This window comes from Toxotes jaculatrix, chromosome 1 (assembly GCF_017976425.1).
Source record: "Toxotes jaculatrix isolate fToxJac2 chromosome 1, fToxJac2.pri, whole genome shotgun sequence".
NCBI lineage: Eukaryota > Metazoa > Chordata > Actinopteri > Toxotidae > Toxotes > Toxotes jaculatrix.
The window spans coordinates 21,587,597-21,609,174 of record NC_054394.1 but is presented as its reverse complement, the minus strand read 5'-3'; the positions used below and the strand labels follow the sequence as shown (position 1 = coordinate 21,609,174).

The 21,578-nt window shown below is 41.0% G+C and overlaps 2 protein-coding genes across 2 annotated transcripts; both read right to left on the bottom strand.

The window, feature by feature from the left end:
- Window positions 1-61: 61 nt before the first annotated feature.
- LOC121182246 (chemokine-like factor) lies at window positions 62-1,795 on the bottom strand. Its single transcript, XM_041038656.1, has 4 exons — window positions 1,649-1,795; window positions 972-1,127; window positions 738-833; window positions 62-453 (listed from the first exon to the last, which is right to left on the bottom strand). Exons 1-4 carry the CDS (start codon window positions 1,733-1,735, stop codon window positions 343-345), a joined length of 450 nt encoding a protein of 149 aa, XP_040894590.1. The 5' UTR covers window positions 1,736-1,795; the 3' UTR covers window positions 62-342.
- A 367-nt stretch (window positions 1,796-2,162) lies between these two features.
- galns (galactosamine (N-acetyl)-6-sulfatase) lies at window positions 2,163-21,544 on the bottom strand. Its single transcript, XM_041041341.1, has 14 exons — window positions 21,395-21,544; window positions 20,941-21,064; window positions 20,063-20,137; window positions 19,812-19,914; window positions 18,626-18,769; window positions 17,800-17,866; window positions 16,616-16,743; window positions 16,347-16,486; window positions 16,124-16,227; window positions 12,571-12,713; window positions 12,066-12,168; window positions 8,217-8,338; window positions 3,948-4,065; window positions 2,163-2,703 (listed from the first exon to the last, which is right to left on the bottom strand). The coding sequence occupies exons 1-14, from the start codon at window positions 21,500-21,502 to the stop codon at window positions 2,617-2,619; spliced, it is 1,566 nt and encodes a 521-aa protein (XP_040897275.1). The 5' UTR covers window positions 21,503-21,544; the 3' UTR covers window positions 2,163-2,616.
- Window positions 21,545-21,578: the final 34 nt, after the last annotated feature.

Sequence of the window (21,578 nt, the reverse complement as noted above, 5' to 3'; positions counted from 1 at the left end):
CCCCCAGCTGCATACAACACAAGTCATTCAGCCACTCAGTTGAAATATCCAACTCATGATGTCACAAGGCAAAGAAAAATCTTTATTGGTGTTTGATGTTTATCTATGACACTTTAGAAAAAAAAAAGTCGCAGCATCATTTAGAATTACAGCTGTAATTTTAAATATGCTGAAAACTGGTACAAGGTTTGAAGTGGCAGAAACTTTTCAGACATATTGTTCAGTACAGACTCACACACAATTAATTATTACGATCTCACAACTCAGGGGAAAGTAATCAGTGGTGGGGGATTTGAATTTACTCACATAGTATACTGTGTTCATTTACTGTAATTACTTTGTTCATATGTTTTCTGGACTCTGGGTTTCACTTCTTGGCTTGTTGAATGTTATCTTCCTGAAAAGTGTGAAGCTGTCCATACAGAGCAGACCAGCTGACATCAAACCAACTATCTGCAAACAGAGAGCAAAATAAATGCTTTAGTCTACACTACATTACAACACATCTGGGCTCCAGTGTGTACATGTAGTACTGACACTGCGGGGACTTGACTTCCTTTTAGGGACAATGAACAAGTCCCCATAAGGGGGCGGGGGTGGCTAAATCTTCGAGAGAGCTTGGGCTACAGCACAAATAAAAGCCATGTCTGGATATGTAATTGTATTGTATGGAGGATATCTAAAATCCATATGAATTGAAATTAGACATTATTAGAGATTGAAGAATCGTTTCTCACCCCTCCAACCAGTGTTCCTGTGACAGTGTATGTAGTCAAAGTCATCAGGCTCAAGATAATAAAGTAGATGGCTGCAAAGACTGAATTGAAAATGTCCTGCAGAGAAGAGAAAAACTTGAGAACAAGAACTTAAAAAAAGAAAAGTACAACAGTTTATTCTCTCCTCCCAAAGACCATAAAAGCTTATAATGTTGATGTTAATACTATAATGTTGTGCTGTAAACCTTCACCCACAATGAAAGGCCAAAAGAAGAAAGTCAGCCTCTTGTTGAGTTTGAGCAGGTACAACAACAGCAGCAATGTAGTGATCAAAAACTCCAGCATTGTGGCTGCAATGTACTTTGGTCTTGATGCTACAGCAAAACACACAAATGCTGTAAACAGAGTCACCTAAAGCAGAGAAAGAAACACAGACACAATACAAAGAAACTTGTTAATGCAAGAACAGAAAATATGAATTCTAAAACCTCATATGTTTAGATATTAAAAAATGATTCAATTTATAATAAGTAGCTTGACATTCACAAGATTCATTGCTGTTCTTCATTTAGCATGTTGAACGTTGCATGTTATGCAGAGAAGGAGGAACTGGTCATCAGATGTCTGGTTCACAGTGAACTGTTCCACAAATGGTTCCACATCACATTTTTTTATACAAAACAACAGATCCAGATTTGCCTTCAGCATTCTAAAATGCTCCTGGTATGTTAATGAGAGTCACTGCTGTCGACAAACTAGTTCCAGTAACATTGTTAACCAAATTACACTCCAAACGTGCCTCATGCACTTTTATCTGTTCCCCTTTTTAATGTGCAGACAACATTGCCAGCATAGCTTAGCTGTTTGGGTGAACAGTACGTCTGCGGCAACGTGGAAAATGTTCAAAATCATGATGGTGTGCGATGTCTCACCATCTCTGCTACTTTCAGGATTCCCCTCTTGGATTTGAGAAAAGCTGTGTCCACGTCCATAGTTGTTTTATTGTTATCCGCTGACATGATGGTGTAATTTCATTTGCAAAAGACAGCTCAGTCTGTTTCCTGAAACAAGCAACTTCCTTTGAGCATTACAGGAAATGACTGTTTGTAAGCATAGTAAGAGCACACGATATTTTCACACCAGCACTCACATTAAGGCTGAACAAGACATACATGAATTATAGTATGTGCTCTCATTTTTACAGTGTAAGATACACAGAGTTATTGAATAATCTCCATCATGGGCCTTACATCATCGAGCAATGTCACTAAATATTGGACATCAAAAACTTAATAGAAATGTGTGTGTTTAATCATGGAATTCATTGTGAAATTGTGTTAACTGTCAGGTCTTTGAAGGCTCAGTAAAGTTGTTAATAACGTATTTATGTGCACACAAAGCTTGAAGTATGAACACATCCAATCTATGAAATATCAACTGATATGATCATGATGCAAAAATAACTTTTTATTAAAAATCACATTTTACACTATGCATGTAAAAAGGATACAGAATTAATCCAATAATCCAACTTGGTACAATTTATTACTTTAGACATGATCAAAATAAATACATTTCCCTTTGTGCTCTACATCACTGCAATGAGTTGTGACTTAATTCACTGACTCTTGATGCAGTGTTCTTGTAGGACAGGTAGAACTTATGTTGGCTCATTAAAATCACAGCTGTAAAAGTTATTTGCATAATCAATGTAATGTTGTTAGACCAACACAACTCCCTTGGTTTTACCCCATGTCCTCTTCAACATCTTACATCGAATATTTTACAAAGAATTAAAAAATGTTTTGTTTTAAATAATCAGGTTGTTTGTTGTTCTGTGGAAAGGCACATATTTAGGTTTTGCTTCCTCATCCTCGTGTCTGGCTCCACAAATGTGCTCTCAGTGTGGCCAGTCACACTTCCAGGGCTTAGACTTGGGCACTTTGAGACACTTTCCTAACTTCTCACAGCCTGCGGGGGCCCAATTCTGCAACAGAGAGCAGCCATCACAGTAAGCACAAGAATATGAATTCATCAAAAATATGATTTATTTGCAGGAAGATATATTACTGTCTTGTAAAAGTTTAGCTTTTTGCATTGGGGCGGGGCATGAGATAATTTTTGTGTCCTGTCCTGAGGATGTTAGGCTTTTAGTTGGCACTGTTTCCGTTTCCGTGTCCTTTATTTCTAGTTCATTTCCAATGGCTTACCAATATTATTTTATTATTTTTCCACAAATTTACTAGTAAAACAATCACCTCCTCATTAGGCGGTTAAATTACAGACTAGGCTTCACAAATATCAAATATGTCAAATTTCAGCTTCATTTAAATGACAAATAGGACAAAAAAAAGTCACTTGAATTCAGACCCTCAAATGGTGCCTTGTTCTGACAAACCATGTAACGTACAAAATATAACAGTTGTATCATTTACAGACAACAAGTGTTCATAATCGTGCTTGCTCTGGGGTCAAGCTCTGGGTCTCTGTAAAGCGCTTTGAGACAATTTTGATTGTGGAAGGCACTATATAAATAAAATTGAATTCAAGTGAATTGAATTGAATTGAAAAACTGTACTTCTATTCCCCTATAAATACAGCTCACACAAACATTACCCATTCTGACCCTATTTATAATTGTGTTTATTTTGTTCATCACTAGGGGGCAGTGCTACGACACAAATAAATCCAGAGCAGTTCAGTTCACAGTCCTTGGTGCTTGGGGAGACAAAGCCACAGCTCAATTCAGCTGCTTGAAATAATCCAGGAAAAAAGGTCCAGATTGGAGTTATAATTTATGACTCCATCAAATATGATACACATTGTAGAGCAAGTTAGTAACAATGATAAACAAATACAAAAATAAAATCTCAATCTGTTGAAGTGGAGCATTAATAGTCTACAAGCTCAGTGCAGACTGAAAACAGATAGTAACTTAGAAAACATCGCTATTCAAAGACTTTTATTGATTTAGCATTTTTTTCATAACGGCTTCATCAATTCTCTGATGTGTTCATTCATCTGATGTATAGTTGTAGAGAGACGTGAGATGGCTTTGAGCGCTGCTGGTCCAAAAGAAACACACAGTATCTGCTGTGAAAACTGAACTGGCTTTTGTCCAGTGTTTCTGGATACAGTGGGTAAAGACTCAGCTGTTACAGTTAGCTGTTTTTTTTTTTGTTTTTGTTTTTTTTTTTCAATTTCATTAGTTAAGTGCAACGAAAATCTCACCATCACTGCCACGTCACACATGTTGAGCTGGGGAATACCAGGCACCAGAGTCTTCTTATGTTGCTCCACAACTGGAGAGATCCTGCTCAGCACATCCTGGTACTCCTTGGTCGTAACACTGCAAACACAAACATGACTAGTAGGCCAGTAACTAACGCTGAGTTTCATTATCTATTATCTACCATTTTTAAAAAAATTAAATGGAAAAAAAAATGTCCATCACAAGTTCCCAGAGCCTAAGATGACATCTTCCGATGTCTTGACCACAAATCCAAATTATTTTAATTTGTCAATGATACATGACAAAGAAAGGCAGCAAATTCTCACATTTTAGAAGCTGTAACCAGCGGATGTTTGGCATTTTTGCTTGAAATACGACTGAAACAATTAATCGATTTTTAAAAGTAGGTGATTATTTCTCTGTCAATCACCTACTTGATTAATCAGCTAATGCTTTTAATTCTAGTGTTCAGCTTACAGAATGCTGTATCGCCTGAATTAAAAACAGACATAAGAATTTAAAGTGGTTGATAAACTAATGGCTTAAGCAATTGCAAAGGTGACAATGAATGAGTCTGAATCGATCTATTAGTCACATACATGTACTGTAAATATACACACACACTTCTACGTATATGAGAACATTCACAGACATACTTCTACGTATACAAATCTGGCCCTATAGGTTAATGCATAATGCATAAGCACACTGGCACAAACACACGGTTTATATCCTGAATCTGTTTTGTCCATTTTGTTTCATTTAATGACCATTGCAGGGAATGCAGTGCTGTGTGCATGTACCCAATAATAAAATAATACAGTGATGTACCTGTTTAACTCATTATATTACAGTGGTGACATGCTGTAGCTTTTCAACAACAAGAACATAAACGTGTAAGCACACACGCACACACAGGCTGTCCACTCGGGCACCCTTTGGGAAAGAGCACTCAGCAGGGTGAACTATGTAACCCCTATCCCATCCCCTGTCTCTCAATTACTGCTGTTGGACACCAGTGAGCCTGAGCACCTCTGTGCATTATTATATTCAGTGTGTAAAACACAGGGGCCCTGAAGGCTTTCAAAGGAACGCTGCTCTCAATAGGACCTGTAGGGTTAATAGGCTGTGTGTGCATGTGTGTGTGTTTGAGTGCGAGTGTGTGTTAGGGGAGTGGGCGTCTGGTGGCGTGACACACAGATAGACAAATATCAGCAGTGCAATTACACCCTTGATACACTCGCCGGCAGCACCTGTGCCAGCCTTCCATCCTCCCTCCACTGCAAACCCAACCCTCTGATTGGCCCCCTGGGGAACATGTGCATGTGTGTGAGGTGAAGTGTCAATTAGAGTAATAACCCCAGGCTCTGTCCAGCTCACACCTACCCCCCCTCTTAGATCTCCCACAGGGCAGCAAGGCTTCCTCCATCAGCCAGCACCTGCTCCTTTCCTTGATACTCTCAGTCTTTACTTTCCCCTACAATTACTCGACTGGTAGTGCACTGGCTGCAATTAGTCTCTCTCCTTGTGTGCCACATTCGTCATAAGCCAACTATCTTTGCATTGTGACCCTAGCTGATAGGGAAAAACTGGATTATTCCCCTCGATGGAAAAAAAAGAAAAAGAAATCAGACATTCAGATTAAATTGCTTCAGCTATCTAAAATCGCAAATTTTGCTTTCGCCCGATCTCGATCAGCGAGAGGGATATTTCATTCTCCTCCTATCTGTGCCCACTACTGATTGTTGCGATTCATTTTGTGATAAGAGATGAAGCAACTTAATAGAAGTAAATGTAAGGGAGATTTATCAGACTGCTATAAGTATTCAATTTTTTCCATACAAGTCTGCAAGCAAAGCATGCCATGTACTGAGAAACTTGCATGAGACACAAAGTTTTGTTTTGTGTATGCACTGAAAATCTTACAGTGCAGACCTCTAAATCAAAAACTAATAATATCATTTGTTTATGCCTCCTCTGCAAACAAATAATGAAAAGCCCACAGTCAGCACACCTCATTATCATGATTATAACCCTTAGCTTACTGGTGTAGAGGCAAAATCTGGAATAATAAGCAGGCTGTATGCAAATTGAGTCTTTTGATTTATAATGTATGGCACCCAAGGGGGATGGGGGCATTGCTCAGGTGTGTCACCACTCTGATTACTGATTCATAACACTATTGCTAGAACACACACACACACACACATACACACAGACACACCAACAACCACACAGTAGCAGAAGGTGGGGGAATTGAGGAGACAATCAAATACATCTGTCCTGCCTTCCCCTCCCCTCCACCATCTTCTCCACCCCGGTGGAAATTGAGCACTTCAGTGAGGACTATTGATTGGGGATACAAGAGCTTGGTGGCAGGCAGCAGATGAGGCCAGACTGTGCAGGGCTGCCTGCAGTGTCAGGGCTGGGACTACACTGGGGCTCTGGGGACGTGAGCTGAGGTAGGTGGTGAGAAAGTAGGATGTGTTAACCTCAAGACCGTAGGTCACAGAGATGGAGGGCAAAGTGGAAGGCAGGCAAAGGCTTAGGACAAATGCGGTGTGAATCCAAACTCACTGGGGTAGGTGGATGCAGACCTGTGTTTCATCCAAGACAGATGGACCACCAACACAGGCCTTGTCATCCTCTAACTCCACTATACCTGAAACAATGGTAGATAGGCCTCTGGTTGTCACCATCAGTTGAAAAACAAAAGAAAAATAACGAGGCACTGAAAACGACTGTATGCTCGTCCCCGAATTCTCTCCTAGATTCCATTATTATAATATACGCTGTTTTCCTGGGTGACTGTTCTGAACCGGGGATTGTGTATATGTGTGTGTGTGCTCTTTGCTATATCACAGCCTGCGACAGTAGTGAAGGTATGTGCGCAGACAGGCCCTACATCATCTTAAGTGGCTCTTTAGGTGCCGACAGAGATTAATGATGGCCAGGCAGCCAGTCCAGCTGGGGGACCGAGGAGCACACGGACAAAACGCACACATACACATGTGTACACACACTCACACACACGCTTAACTAGGATGGAGTAGAACGGTCCCAGTGGATGCAGAGGGACAGCGGCTGAGTGGTGAGAAGTGAGCAAAGATACATACCAGTAAGTGGGGAGAGAAGTAACCAGGGAAAGAGTAAGACAAAAGTTTGGAGAGGAAGGGGATTGAATCGTGCAGATTAGAGTGGATAGAAGAAGAACAGGGCATGAACAGTGAGGGCGTCATTCATCTGGGTGTTGCAGGGGGTGACCTTGTAGACATACTCAATGACCCCTCTGTGCAGAGGTGAAATATGAGTGTGCATTTTTCGTTTGTGTGTGTGCGCACACACATCTAGCACTTAGCACAGCACATGGCTGCATATTGATTGGCTTTTTTGCTTTTTTGATTCTTCCAAGTAAATAGCAAGGCTAAAAGGTGGGCCAATGAAAAACAACATTAATGTTTTATCATCCAATCTCACTTCAGAACTGAAAGGAGTCTGAACAGGAGGCAAAGAAGAGATGAGGCCACAGTATGAATATCAAAATATGAGAGGCAGAGCTGCAGAAGGCAGAAAAGAAAGGTCAGTCTAGGAGGTTTTATGGCGGGAGGGAGCCAAAATGAACACTGCGCACAATAGGAATATTCTCTCATCAAAGCGATTTTGAGATTATCTTGATGTATAAGTCATGATGTCAGCTTACATCTTTTTTTTTTTTAAAGATCACATAAATATTCTGTATTGACAGCACGCAGTAAAAGATGATGCTCATCTATCTTTGCAACCTTGTTTAGTAATAGTCTTAGTTCAGCCTTGGCTGTCTGCATCCTCTGGCGTCACTCTCTCCTCTTTGAGCTTCTTAACTCTCCTCTGAGTTGAGGCAGAGACACACAAAACTCGCTCTCAATTTAGACATGAACAATTTATCTTGCAATTATAACCTGCAGTGGTGCACCAGAGGGTTGAGGGCCAGATAGTAATCTTTAAGGAGCTGTTTGCAATCACAAAGAGAAGGGTGTAATCAGACGCGCTCTGGCTGAGCAGATCAATCTGCCGCCGTCTTTTTCATGGCACTGAATCAGCATTGATCTCATACACAGTCTGTGCTACCAACAGGCAAACAACCTTCCTTTTCTCTCACCTCTCTCCTCTTCGTTTTCTAACATCTCTTGTTCCTGTTTGACGCCTCTCACTCATTCCTGTTATTTTCTTCTGTCCCTCTATTGGAAAGGAGTTGTAAACAGCTTTTTTAGATTTAACTGGTAACTGACCTGATTGGGAACTTTTCCCCAGGATCGCGTCCCAGGTGGAAAATGATTGGCTGCATTGTGTGCTCTTTCTGTTCATGAGTAGTCACATCTGGGACTTCCTGACCAGGACAGAAGTTTATACCCTGTAAGAGAAGACAGCCGAACATTAATGTACATTTATTTTCTTAATTTGAAGCAAATCTCAAGATAGGGTAATGATTATGTTAGTCAAAAAAACTGGAGGCAGACATGTTCAGAGCTCAGATCCAAATAACACACAGTGACTTGTTAGGGGCCTTCATCTTAGTCCTGGTTGCAAGTTAAGGGCTTTGCCTCAATTGCACAATACACTGCGTAAATATATAATGATCTAACTCATAGCACGCAGTAAAACTTACTGTGTTGTGAAAGAGATCTATGAATTGACTGAAAAAGGGGGACATGAAAAAAATGACTTTAGAGTAGAAAGGGATTCCCTCCATGTTTCTGTATTATCTGATGCCGTTTTACAGGCCTTCTGCAGTGCGTGCTCTTAAACCATGGAGAACAGTTCATCGCTCAGCCAGAGCTGTGGCAGTTCCAGTTCACTGTCTTCTGTATGTACGCTGGAATAACCCTGATATACGAGAGGAAAGAGCAGAACTGCCCTGTTTTGGCTACAAAACGTTCATAAATTAAATATGAAGGTCAGCCGTTCTTTATAGAACAACCTAACACAATATTTGAGGTCAGCCCCACAGATGAGGACAAAAAGGGACATTTACTCTTTATGCACCATATAAGTGAAACCTAAGAACTTAAAATGAAAAAGTGAGATCCTTACATCCCATGTCCTGAATAATTCATGATAATTTTTTGGTCTCTGTAACTGCTGCTCTTTAAATTCCCCTTTTTTGCATGACCTATGTTCAATTTGGTCATTTTTAATTCTTTTAAAGGTTTTAGTTCAAACGCACGTAAAGAAGAACTTTTCTCTGTGTTTTATCATGTACAGTTTCAAAAAAATGTACTGAACTCAGCGGAAGAGATCTGGATGTTTAGATTTAGGCTTGCAACGATCCACTACTCTCAGCTGAATGCTTAATCTCTTTGTAGTGTGGTTTATATGCACACTGTCTTCCAGTGCATTGTGTTATTTATGTAGCTACTGTTAGTACATCATGAAGGGGTTCAAGTCATTCGCAAAATAGACGACTTTTCCTGCCTCCCCTTCATCTCTCCACGCCTTCGCTCCCGCTCCCTGACTCCATTCTCATGAGCCTGGCAGTGATCTTAGCCTGATTGAGTCACACTCACTCCTCCAGAACCCCCCTGGAGATCTGCCTCCTCCTTCAACACACACACACACACACACACACACAAACACAAACACTCACTTTTTGATGAACGCAACTAATATTGAGAAAGCATTCATCTGTAAGGCTGCCCCCCTCTGAGATCACTCAACAGAGCACCTCAAAATACATATAGAAGAGGGGGAAAGAGAGAGAGAGTGCAAAGGATAGATACCCCCCACCCTGCAGAGCCTCCTCTGATCCAGACTTGTCCTGTCGTTTGAAGCCAACAGCTTAGAAATGCAGAAAAGAATGGGAAAAAAAACTCATCCCAGAGGAGCGGCAAGAAAGGCCTGCTGTGTGCACTGTATCTCTCTGACTCTGTCTCTTGTACCCAAGACATAACAGCAAGAACTCCATATCTCGTCTGACACTAATGCTATGGATACAAAGAGGCTGCTTTCAAACTGGAGCGGAGCAGTCACTATTACAAGATAAGGTGCAGGAGAATCCAGGGATGGCGGGATGGATTTCGTAAAAGGCAATATTTGGTGTCTAATTTAGGAAAAAAAAAGTATAATAAGTAAGTAATATAAATGAGTTCACGGGGACTGTGGCTGAAATTTGGAATATATTCTCTTTTTCATAGATAAAAATGCAACTGATATATGCACCACCACATACTCTCAAGTACTGTACATACAATTCTGAGCTACTTGTACTTGAGTATTTCCATTTTATGCTACTTTATATATAGATTATTATGTTTTACTTTTTACTCCATTGCATTTATTTAACAGTTGTTGGAAAAGCATAGGATATTTTTATAAATACACTGCATTATTAAACACTAAACCAGCGGCTGTATGTACAGCACACTGCTGAAGGGCAAGTACTTGATATTGCCATTGCCATAGCCAGTGAACTAGATGCTGCTTAGAAAAAATAGGTGAGTTATCTCTATGTCATGAGTTCTTCTAACTCAAGACTACAGTACCTATGGTATGATCAATTTCTTTTTCATTTCTGAAAGAGAATTGATGCAAAGACATAAGTATCTAGAGTAGGACTAACAGGTGCCTGGTAAATAAGTCTTTTTTCAGTTTTCATTCATCACCTTGTCAAGTATTCAGAAAGGTTAAAACAGCTATCCCAGCTGACACAGAGCTCCTGCTGTAGCATAGGTTACTCAGCAATCCAGATACAAAGGAGCCACAGTCCCGACAAACTATATTTCGCAATATTAACATCACTGCACTGCCTGAAGAGAGTTTGATAAGAGCCATTTAAACCTGTGAAATTTCTCATTTTCCTCATGGCTGAGCTGCATGAACACAGCCATGACAGAGCAATACGTCTCCCACCTATTAACCTGTAATTTCATTCCTCTTCACAGACACACATCTTCCCTTGTTTATTTTTCACCATAGGCCAAGAAAACCAAATTACACTTTAAGGTATTACCAAAGCTGAAGAGCAAGCAGGAAAACATTTTTATTTCAGTGAAAAGGGGGTTTGATTTCTGAATTTCTTTTGCAAGACATGTTAAACTTAAATCTTTAAGGGGGTTTTTGGGGTCAACTTAATTTTAGAGGTGGATGAAAGAGTAGGGATGTCAAAGAAAGGCAAGCACAGACCTTGAAACATACTTGTCTTCTAAAAGAAACATTTGATTTAGAGTCTGACTGTGAGGGCATAAGTACTTTGTTTTTCATGTTTATCAAATGTTTTGTGGGTTACACAAGAAAAATTGTTAAAGATTCAACCATAATGACATAATGAAATGTACTGGAGATTTAACTCCAGTGTCGCTCCATGAAACACACACACACACACACAGATGCGCACATCTGTATGGAGAACCGAACATACATGTACATGTTTTCTCTTGTCGCCTCTCTCTCTCTCATGTACACACACCAATCGATAGGCAACTCACAGGCAATCAGACGCCATTATTTGTGAAGTTCCACTTCAGTTCACATGAGTTGATAAAGGAGGCTGCTATTGATTCAGCGGCCCTGAAGGAGAGAGCAATTTAAGCGACCGATGGGGCATAAAACAAACTGGATCACAGGAAAAGCAGAGCCATGGAGGGAGGACAGGACTACATGTTTTTATGGACAGAGGAGAGAAAGAGGGATAATACTATCCTGTTTCTCAAGAGTCAGATTTCACATTTCTCCTGATACATTTGATCAGCACTGAGTTGATGTAACTGTGGCCCAGGAGATACTGCTGGCATCTGACTTTCTTTTTTCCTTTTTTCTGTGATGCCAAAAGAACAAGTCTACAGCAGGGAATGATGGTATGTAAATGGAGAGGAAGAAAATCTCCACTGGAGCTAGAACAAACAACTCAACTGGTTGATGAATGATGTAAGTTCGCTGATGTGGGGGCTCTTCATTAATATTCATTACGCTCTGATGTACACAGCAGTCAACTGATGAGCCATTTTCAAGATAACACCAACAGTGAAAGCGTTTGTGTGTTTGAGTAAGATTAGGAGAGACAAAGAGGAAGGATGTGGCAGTGCAAATCGAGAACCGAGGAAACAGAGATGGGACAGAGTTGCTGTGTTAAAAGAGACCCTTACCTTTTTAAACTCCTCCCATGAGTTGCTCCAGGTCCAGTAGTGCGCCTTGTATTGTCCAAGCCTCACAGCCATCAGCTCATTCCCTCGGTAATAGAAGATCGGCCTGTTGAGGATGAGAAGAGGGAGACGTAATGCTCAGATTTGTTTCTTCCCAGTTGAAATTTGTGCCAAATGATGCAGAATAAACTGCACAAAATTTCTTTGCAATCCATCCTACTGCTGTCAAGAGTCACAGGATTGCTAAAGTCATTCAGATTGATTTTCCAGGAACCGTGAATGTCTGTACAAAGTTTCGTGTCAGTCCTTCCAAATGTTTTTTTAGATGTTTCATTCTGCACCCAAGTAGTGGACCAACTAACCACGCTGCTAGCATGTCCAAAAGTGGTGCCTTGTTTACCTCTAGTATGAAGAAAAAAGTGTATTTAAAAATGAAGGGGATCTTGGTCCCAAAGTAAAGGCCACAGACACCACAAATCTGTGGTCAACAATCACTGTATGTACCCACCTGTTTTGGAGTGTGTGGGTGTGGTTTAGCAGGACTGGTGTCAGGTCCAGTCCATCTAAGGTTCTGTCATCAGGAGGGCTGATGCCAGCCAGAGCCAGACTGGTGGTGAACAGGTCCATCACATTGGCCAACTGGAAGCTCACCTACAAGAAGACAAATGAAGTATGTGAAGCACATACAGGACAGTTCACACAACCAGCCAGTTAGAATTGGATGACATGAAGAACTCTTTAAGGAATGAAACTCAAATTGGCCCTCACACACAATTTAATGGCAGCACAAAGAAGAGCTGTTTTGTGCCAATTTAATATCAACAAAGTGGTCTTGATCACTCGCTCATCTTTGTGATTCTGCTTATTGTTTCTGCCACAGGTGGCAAAAAATTAAGAGCTCACAAATCAAGAATGAACTGTTTAATGCTCCAGGAGTACCACAAGCCTGCTCTGCACACCGGATTTTCTACATGAGCGCAAATAAGGTAACAATGCATGGTCATGATATGATGTTTGCATGTGGGGCTGTGTGCACAGATGTAGGAAAGAGGTGCATTTCTCCAGTCTCCTCTCTAATCTCTGCTAGCAGGTTTATTATAAAACCTCCAAAATGCCTCTCTTTCTAAATGAGTTTTTTTTTTTTTTTTTTGGAGGGGGGGGGGTGTTGAGAAAAAAAAAGAGGAGAGGAAGTAAGGAGAGGACAAGGCCCGGGCAAGCAGGCGGCTGGAGCTGGAGTGAGCTGGTGTTTTATCTCCTTCTCCCAGTCCCAGTGAAAAGCTTTATTTTATTTATAAACTTTGAACTATTTTCAGATAAAATGCCATTTTTTCACTGTCATCCTTGATCTTCCGTTCCATTCTCTCCTGAGCGAGCCTTAGAGGGAGACGGCACGCTCACAATCAGATAGCGCTATCAGGCCTCTGCAGCTGCACCACCATGTGCCGCTGTGCTCCTATCGGCAGCGAGCACACATGCAGACACAGACGCACACACTCGCACACACAAGCTCCTAAGCACTGAAATGAATTCCCTTTTCTTCTGTATCCACAGAACTAGCCACAGAAAAGGCTCTGCAATGCATTCCATGATCTATCTGCAAATCCAGACACTCTGTCTCACACACATACACAAACACTAACAGATTTAGTCCTTCACTTCATTTTTCTTTTTTTAAAGTCCCCCTCACAGACACACACACAAACAAACCATTAAAGAAGACGGGACAAAAGGACACAAGAAGCAAGAAGCAAGTTGTTAACAACTTGCATGACCAAAAACCAAAACTTTCAAACTCTATCTCATGATTTGCCATATTTCATTTCCTTCCTTTATTAGCTCTGCGTTCTTCTGAAGTCTACACTGAACTTCATTGTTTCCTACCCTTTGTTCCTCTCCTTTTTTTTTGTCTGACTCATCACTCTCTATTAATGTCACAATCTCTTTGCCTCTCTTTTTCCCATTTCTTTCTGTGTTGTGAGTGGTGATGTTGGTTATCTGAGGAGGCAGTGTTTCTATCCCTGTCTCTGCCACTCTGCCTGTGTGTCTGTTGCGCGATAAAATACAACAAAAGGGATTGTGACGCTCGACAACGTTGTGGGGGCTAACACCCCACCCACCTCCACATCTTTGTTCCTACAGCCACCACTCCTCATCATCCTGGCCCCTCACCCCCCTCAGGCACTGGAAGAATGCTGAATCTGCACCTGCTCCGACCAACTATTCTCCTTCATTCCAGTACATGTCCTTCCACCTTTCTAAATATGATGAATGACAGTTTCCTGCACATTCATACAAGTCAGTTAAATTACTAAGTTTCATTACTCAGATGCATGCACAGACAAAGGGCTTTTTGACTGTTTAAGATGTGTGGAAACACACACCTAAGTGGTCTTTCCATCACCAATCCCCCATCCCCCAAAACTTGTCTCCTCATCTTAATACTTTAAAAATTGGTCTGTGCTCGGTTGGTACAATAAACCTGCTTAACAAAGGCTTGCATGGCCGTTTGTTGCCTCCATTATTTTGATCCAAGAGCTTATGGACTTTTGAAAGCACAGATCAACAGAGATTTCAGAAGACTACAAAATAAGTGAGGGGGCAACCCTGTGTCTGGTCTGTCCTCCCTCCCATGCAGTGCAGAGTGATAAATCCAGAGCTGCAGAGTACAGTAGCTCCAACAAAGCAGCTTTGTCATCACAACCCCAGAGAGCTTCAGGGAGGATCTGTAGACCCTCGTCCTCACAGCCAAGTCACAACTGCAAATACAAACACACATACACGCAGGTGCTTTGTGATGTGCTGCATTGGCATCACTTACAACTATGTGTCTTCCAGTGGTCTAGAAAGTTATCTGTTACACATATAAGTGATCCAACATCCATTCAAAAGCATGCATATATATATATATGTGGGATCAAACAAAAAATGACAGGCACATTCTGCATACTTCCACATGCATGCATAGACACACTGGCTAGTTATAATGTGGCACAGGTGCAGCAAAGCCCTGCGAACACAGCAACGTTCCTGGCAGTGTGGCAGTGCCAGCGTCTTTAGCACTCCTCCTCCTTTTCTCTTTTCTACACCAGGCGCCTCTTTTACTTCTTCCTTGCTTCCTTCCCTGCACCCCCTCTCCACTCCTCCCGTTCCTTTATCCTGAGCGCCTGGCATATTCAGATACTGAAGTCCTCATTACGGCTCAATCCAACCTCAGCAAACACACAAACAGATTAGCCGCTTAAGACGCTCCCAATCCCCCTCTCCCTCGCTATTCTGCTGTGCTATCAGGCCCCAGCACACCCCTGTGAGATGAGCCAGGGGCAAGGCTTACTGCAGACTGCAGACTGCAGCCTCCGCTCGCTCCTCCACCAAATCCCTCTGCGTCACAGCCCCGTGTCACAGCTGTCCCTAATACAATTAAAAGTCATTTGCAGAACGCACAAGCTTAGGGGATCACGGTGTGGGTGGGGGGGTGGTTAAATTGGGGAGGGGGAGGGGAAAAAAAAAAAAAAGAGAGAGAGAGAGAGAGAGAGAGAGAGAGAGAGAGTTGGGGCATTAATTCCAGCCAAAAATATTTGAGGAAACAGTGAAAGAAAAAAAAAAGCGCCCACACGCTTTGTGGCCAAAATCACACAGTTTATCTTCACTGTTTCTGGAGTTCAAGTCACTTGATAGAAATTGAACATAGTCAAATTTAACTGGTTTCTGCACCAATGGGTCAGACTGTGCACATGTACATTGGTAAATGATACACAAATGAAACAAAAAGCAACAATCATTCAAAAGAGAGGATTAGTGAAATAATTATTCCTTTACTCTCAACCTTTTTCACAGCACTGTACATTGCCTGCAGCTGTACAGAGAATATTACAGCTCCTGGTACCTGTTGATAGGCAGAACATTAGGGAGCAACAATACTTAGAATAAAAAAAGTCTTGGCTCTGGGTCTAAGAATAGTCTGGTCTCCAGAGAAGATGCTAGGGATTTAGTAAGTGATTGTCTTTGATTTTTTTTTGGAGGCTTTATTTGCTAAAAGCTTCAAATCACTGAGGTATTCTTACTGTGCCTTCTTTGATGTGTCCAGGCCACCAGGCAATGGCAGGCTCCCTCATTCCCCCTTCAAAAGTGGTCTCCTTCCCACAGAGGAACGGCCCATTGCTGCCACCTGAGGAATCAGCAGCAGTATCAGTATCAAATCACACACACACTTACTGGGCAGAAAACCAACCAACTGTGTTTCAAGAGAAAAAAAACTGTGTATGTGTGTGAGAATTTAGCGTCTACCTTCATTTGGGGCAGATATCAGAGCAGCTCCGTTGTCTGAAGTGAAGAAGACAAAGGTATTATTGTCAATGCCCAGTGCCTGCAGCCATGACAAGATCTGACCGACGCTGTAGTCCAGCTCCATCACTGCATCTCCATACCTACAGCAGACAACCCACCATAGCCCATATCATTTAACATGGTAAATATGTTTTTTTTAATAACCTTAGGCATCTGCTGGACTGTGTGCCAATAAACGAGTCAGTAAGGTAAGGTAGGATATAACGTACCGGCCTCGCTGGCTCTTCCCTAGGAAGCGTTTGGAGGCATAGACAGGGGCATGAGTGGAATCGGCTGCCCAGTAGAGGAAGAAGGGCCGTCGAGCCTTAGTCTGACGGAGTATGAATTCAAGACCTTCCTGAAGACGTGGGAGGTGTGAGAGACTGTTACAACACTCGTCAATACAGATGTCAAATGACATACTGGAGCTTTTTTCCCAGCATTGCTTTAAAGCTGGAACATTTTTAGCCATTTACACATTTACACATTTACCCCACTGTTATAAATGACATTAGATTAAGTAAATGCATTCACTAATAAATGGAAAAAGCACTTTACTGTATGTTTGTGAAATTTTCTAATATTCATTTAGAATATATGTTTTAAAAGTAGTCCAGGTGACATCTGTTGATGCACACCTTACAGTTAGTAAATGGTACAGCATCCTGACTGTCAAAGCAGTGTTAAAAAAAAGATTATTTCATTATGTATACCTTACAGTGTTGGATATAGTACTGAACTGTGACACACTGATATTTCCTGCAACGCTAACACAAGCATGTCCTTTGAGGACTGATGTCAACAACGAACAAATTTTAACAACCAGACATATATGCTGACATCTCAAAGTTCTGCCTTTGTGTCATTTTCCAAACAATAAGCCACATTAATGACTGCTTAACTGAAACCAGTGTAGTCTCATAAGACATGCTAAAATGAGCTTCACAAAGCTCTACTCGACAGATCCATCCACTTCTTGTGATGACATATTACACCTCTCAAGCACGCAGTGTGTCTCTGCATGCTGCTTTTGATCCCTGTAGGAGCAGAACGGGAGCGACTGACGTAGGCTGCAGAGATAATCAGTGCGAGTGTGCGCAATAGTGAACAATCCACTTCTGCTTGTGAAAAGCACAGTACTGATCAAAGTCCAAAATCAGGCTTTCATTTCACTTTTAATTTGTTAATTTATTTGTGTTTTTGTGCTTTTATGTTTTAGTGAGCCATAGTCAAATTATGACTCTGGTCGGCAATAAAGTTGTGTTCTATTCTTCACTATTCTATTCTATTAATTGCTCTACAAAGGAAATTGCTAAACAAAACTGGGTGTACCTGATCTACTATGCTCCACTGAAACAATCGTATCATCTGAGACAGAACCAGCCTTGGAAAGGACACGTGACCCTTAACTTACCATCAAATAGATCTGTGTGAGGTTGGACTCTCCAGTCTTTCTGTCAATCTTAAAATCCTCATAGTATCTGAAAAACAAGTGGGTTGACACAATTAATTAAATAAACCTTTATCTGAATGCATGCTGAAGCCACACCGTGCTATTTCTCCTCTGCTGATTGTGGTTCATTCACAATGACCTGATCGCATTGTCAGGGCTTTCAATCTGCCCCTAAATTGACCATAACTACTGTAGACAATATTATTAAGACAATGGAAATTGCAAATTCCTCTCTTGTGGATTGTGTTTGTAGAAGATTTTGGTGAAAAACATATTTGGGAAGTCTCAGCAGAGCTGAGCAGAGGGAACTGTTATGAGGTGTTGCTGAAGCGTGGCGCGGTGAGCAGAGAAGCAGTGACAGGCATCTCTCTTTCTTACGCTTCACTTCCTCCAGGTGTCCTCACACACAGCCAACGCAACCTGCCGTCTCTTGAGGGCGTATGTGTGTCTATGTGTATACGTGTCTATGTGTGTGTGTGTGTCTGTCCAGGGCCCAGGTATGCAGCGCTGATTAAACCCACGGCTAAGCGAAAAACACGCCCGGCTGCCAGTTCCAATGACCCTGAATACACATATGGCTGTTTTGGGGAAAACAAATGGGCGGAAAATGGAATACACAAGCACAGCTGGTACAGAGAAGGAAGAGGAGGGGAGACACTCAACTCATCCAGAGGAGCAGCCAGCCAAACTATTCCACTGAGTCATGGGGAAAGGAGATTTTTATAGATTTTCAGTCTGTGTTTCTGAGTCTTGTGTTGTGTATCTGAGTGCTTGCGTGTGATACTACCTGCCAAGCATCTCAGAATTGTTGTAGACAGGGATGTTTGGTCTGATGCTGCTGTTGTAGGGGCCAAAGTGGCAGTTTGGTGCACCAAACCATTCATCAAAACCGTGCTCCAGAGGAAGGTACTGTGGTCTGTGGCCCAGATGCCTGTAGTGACATATAAAGAGCACTCGCTTAAATATTTAAATTTAGACCTTTGCTACAAATCGCATATGCTTGGACTACAACACACCATTTTAGAAAGCACAACATATTTATTTGGATTTTTGGCTGGAGTTAATACCCTTAGGTTGTCATTGGTTCCCATTTACCTCAGTACAGTATGCAAATCAACTTGCTGATGCCTGAATCTTGTTCGAAACAGGTAGGAGACCTATAATTGTGAGCATCGTGTCAGCTGTAAGTTTAGTGGTGATATGAGGAAGATTTTTCTGAAAAGTCGTATCTCAATACTACACAGGAAAAAACAGGCAAAGGCAGAAAAAATTGTGTTTGATAAACTATCTATCTCAAACAAGCTCCAGGTCTTTGCGCACTGAAAGGAAAGCAAATCACTGGATGCTTCAGGGACAGGAAAAATGCATTCAAAAATTATTGTATACTGTGAAAAACGATCATCACTATCTGCCTCAGTGTTAAAACATGCAAATATGCATTGGCCCATTACGTTGCTGAATCATTTTATCAAGTATAGTAAAAGTATACAGTATAAATTCTGTTCTCCCAATTAACATTCCCACTAACATCAAAAGACAAGTGGGTAGTGGTATTTCATTGTCATCACATCATTTGACTTATGTAGACTGTTACCTCATGGTCATAATCACAACCAGTGGAGGAAAGTAATCAAGTACATTTGCTCAAGTACTATGCTTCACTACAGTTTTGAGTACTTGTTCTTCACTTAAGCATTGTTATTTTATGCTACTTTATACTCCTACTTCACTACACTTAAAAAAGGAACACTGTACTTTTTATTTCACATGTATTATTAAAAATTACACGTATAAATAATACGAACACTTAGTTAAAATGAACTCCACCTTGAACATGAATAATGCCATAACTTTCCTGTGTGGTATTGCTACTTATACCTAAGCAAAGCATATGAATACTTCTCCCACCACTGATCATAACCTCAAAGCCTTCAGAAACCTCTAAAAACCTGGATTAAAGATAAATAGCTCACCACTTGCCAACAATCTTGCTGACATAGCCCTTTTTCTTCAGCATCTGGGGTAACAAAATCTCATCCTTGGAGATTCCTCCCACTATTTCCTGTGGTGTGTATGCTATAAAAAAGGTTTAAAAAAAATTTAATGTTCAAAACTTTCCATGACTTTATTGCAGACTGTACATTACAGACTAAGTAATGAGAAACCTGCAAGAAATTATTTGCAGCTGGATAATCTGAACAGTAAAGATATGCTGAGAGTGTACCGTTTCTGGCGTGGGCATTAGTGGTGTAGAAACCGTTTCTGACGGGCAGCCGGCCGGTGAGAAGTGCAGCTCTGGCTGTGGTTAAAATGAAAATGAAAAAAAAAAGAAAGTCATTAGAAAAGAGTGATAAGGATTTCTGTGCTGATTTTCTAAATTCTCTTCAACTGGAAAACAAAATGTCAAATGTGCTCAAGTCCTCATTCTGACACAAGAAGATTACAAATTAATTTGTCAGGTTGGGACAGTGTTTGGGTAAATTCTAATGCTAAATGAACACATTCAATATTTAGACTTTATTGTGGTAGTAGATAAAAACAAGTATTGCTCTGGTAAACATCTCAGTTTTTTGTGTACATTGAATTCACTCAGCCGTTTGAGCATTTTTTTAAATAAAATTTATTTATCAACTGTTATTAATGGCATGGATTCAACTTAAATATGCACACTGATCACTGGAGTCTGGTGAAAATCTGTACCTCCACAGTTCAACTTAATAAAAAGATAAGTAACCTCTCAGCTTAGCTCTGTGGCATTTTTGCAGGTTATCTGTACATTTTTTTTCATTAACAAAAGAGATATAGACTATTCTGAATCCATTACAATACCTTCTTGCATTCTGTAGGCCTACTACTCTCCTGTAATCTGTTTTGCATGCTGCATTTGAATGATACGATGTGCAAGTTTAATTTTAGCAAATGTTGTTCTGAGTTATGTCAATTAATCCTGTTCGTGTTAATTTTATACCTTTAAATCAGTAATCGAGTATTCTTCCAACAATTTAATCATGTGACAGACAAGTAGAGATAGAGGTGACTGCATCTTGCAAAACAGGAATTACTGGTTAAGGTTCTGTTTTACAACATTTACTGCTGACTCACATGGGGAACAGAGGGGGTTGGCAGTGTAGAAGTTTGGAAATATCATGCCCTGAGCAGCCATGGCATCCAGGTAGGGAGTCTCTTTAGAGGGCTGGCCAAACACCCCCAAGTCTCCCCAACCCATCTGAGGAGCAGACGCGGGTTTATTAACAAGTGAAGCATATACATATACTCACAAAAAGACAAAAAAAAAACAAAAAAAAAAAAAAAAACATGCATGTACACACTTTTACAGGCAGTGTGTAGTGCTACATGAGATTTACAGTAAAAACAGCTGCTTCTCCCGAGAGCCCGGGAACAAACAGAAAACACATAAGATGACAGAGAAAAGAAAAAAGGAAATGGTAGAAATATTTGGTTCTGTCATTCACTCACTGCTGAGTCAAAGGTCTGTGCTGTGGATGTGATGAACTAAAGTCGTAAGGACAGTAAAGAAAAAAAGATAATAACTCACATCATCCATGAGCATGATGATAATGTTTGGAGATGAAACATCTGACGGCCTTTCTGTCAAGGAACAGCATATTATTGCACTGAGGAGAATCAAAGTTGGAACAGACATCACTCGCTGTCCTATGCTGCAGTCATATGAGCATCAACTTCGAGGAAGTGGTGTGTTTGTCTTCATGCGGGTCTTC

Excerpts from the sequence above, each read along its gene's own strand:
- galns (XM_041041341.1), bottom strand. The coding sequence starts at position 21,502 with ATGTCTGTTCCAACTTTGATTCTCCTCAGTGCAATAATATGCTGTTCC. Across the intron at positions 21,065-21,394 it reads TCATCATGCTCATGGATGAT|ATGGGTTGGGGAGACTTGGG; the intron begins GTGAGTTATTAT and ends TCTGCTCCTCAG. Across the intron at positions 17,867-18,625 it reads AATTCTGAGATGCTTGGCAG|ATACTATGAGGATTTTAAGA; the intron begins GTAGTATCACAC and ends CTTGTTTTTCAG.
- LOC121182246 (XM_041038656.1), bottom strand. The coding sequence starts at position 1,735 with ATGTCAGCGGATAACAATAAAACAACTATGGACGTGGACACAGCTTTT. Across the intron at positions 1,128-1,648 it reads TCCTGAAAGTAGCAGAGATG|GTGACTCTGTTTACAGCATT; the intron begins GTGAGACATCGC and ends TCTCTGCTTTAG. Across the intron at positions 454-737 it reads CAGGAACACTGGTTGGAGGG|ATAGTTGGTTTGATGTCAGC; the intron begins GTGAGAAACGAT and ends CTCTGTTTGCAG.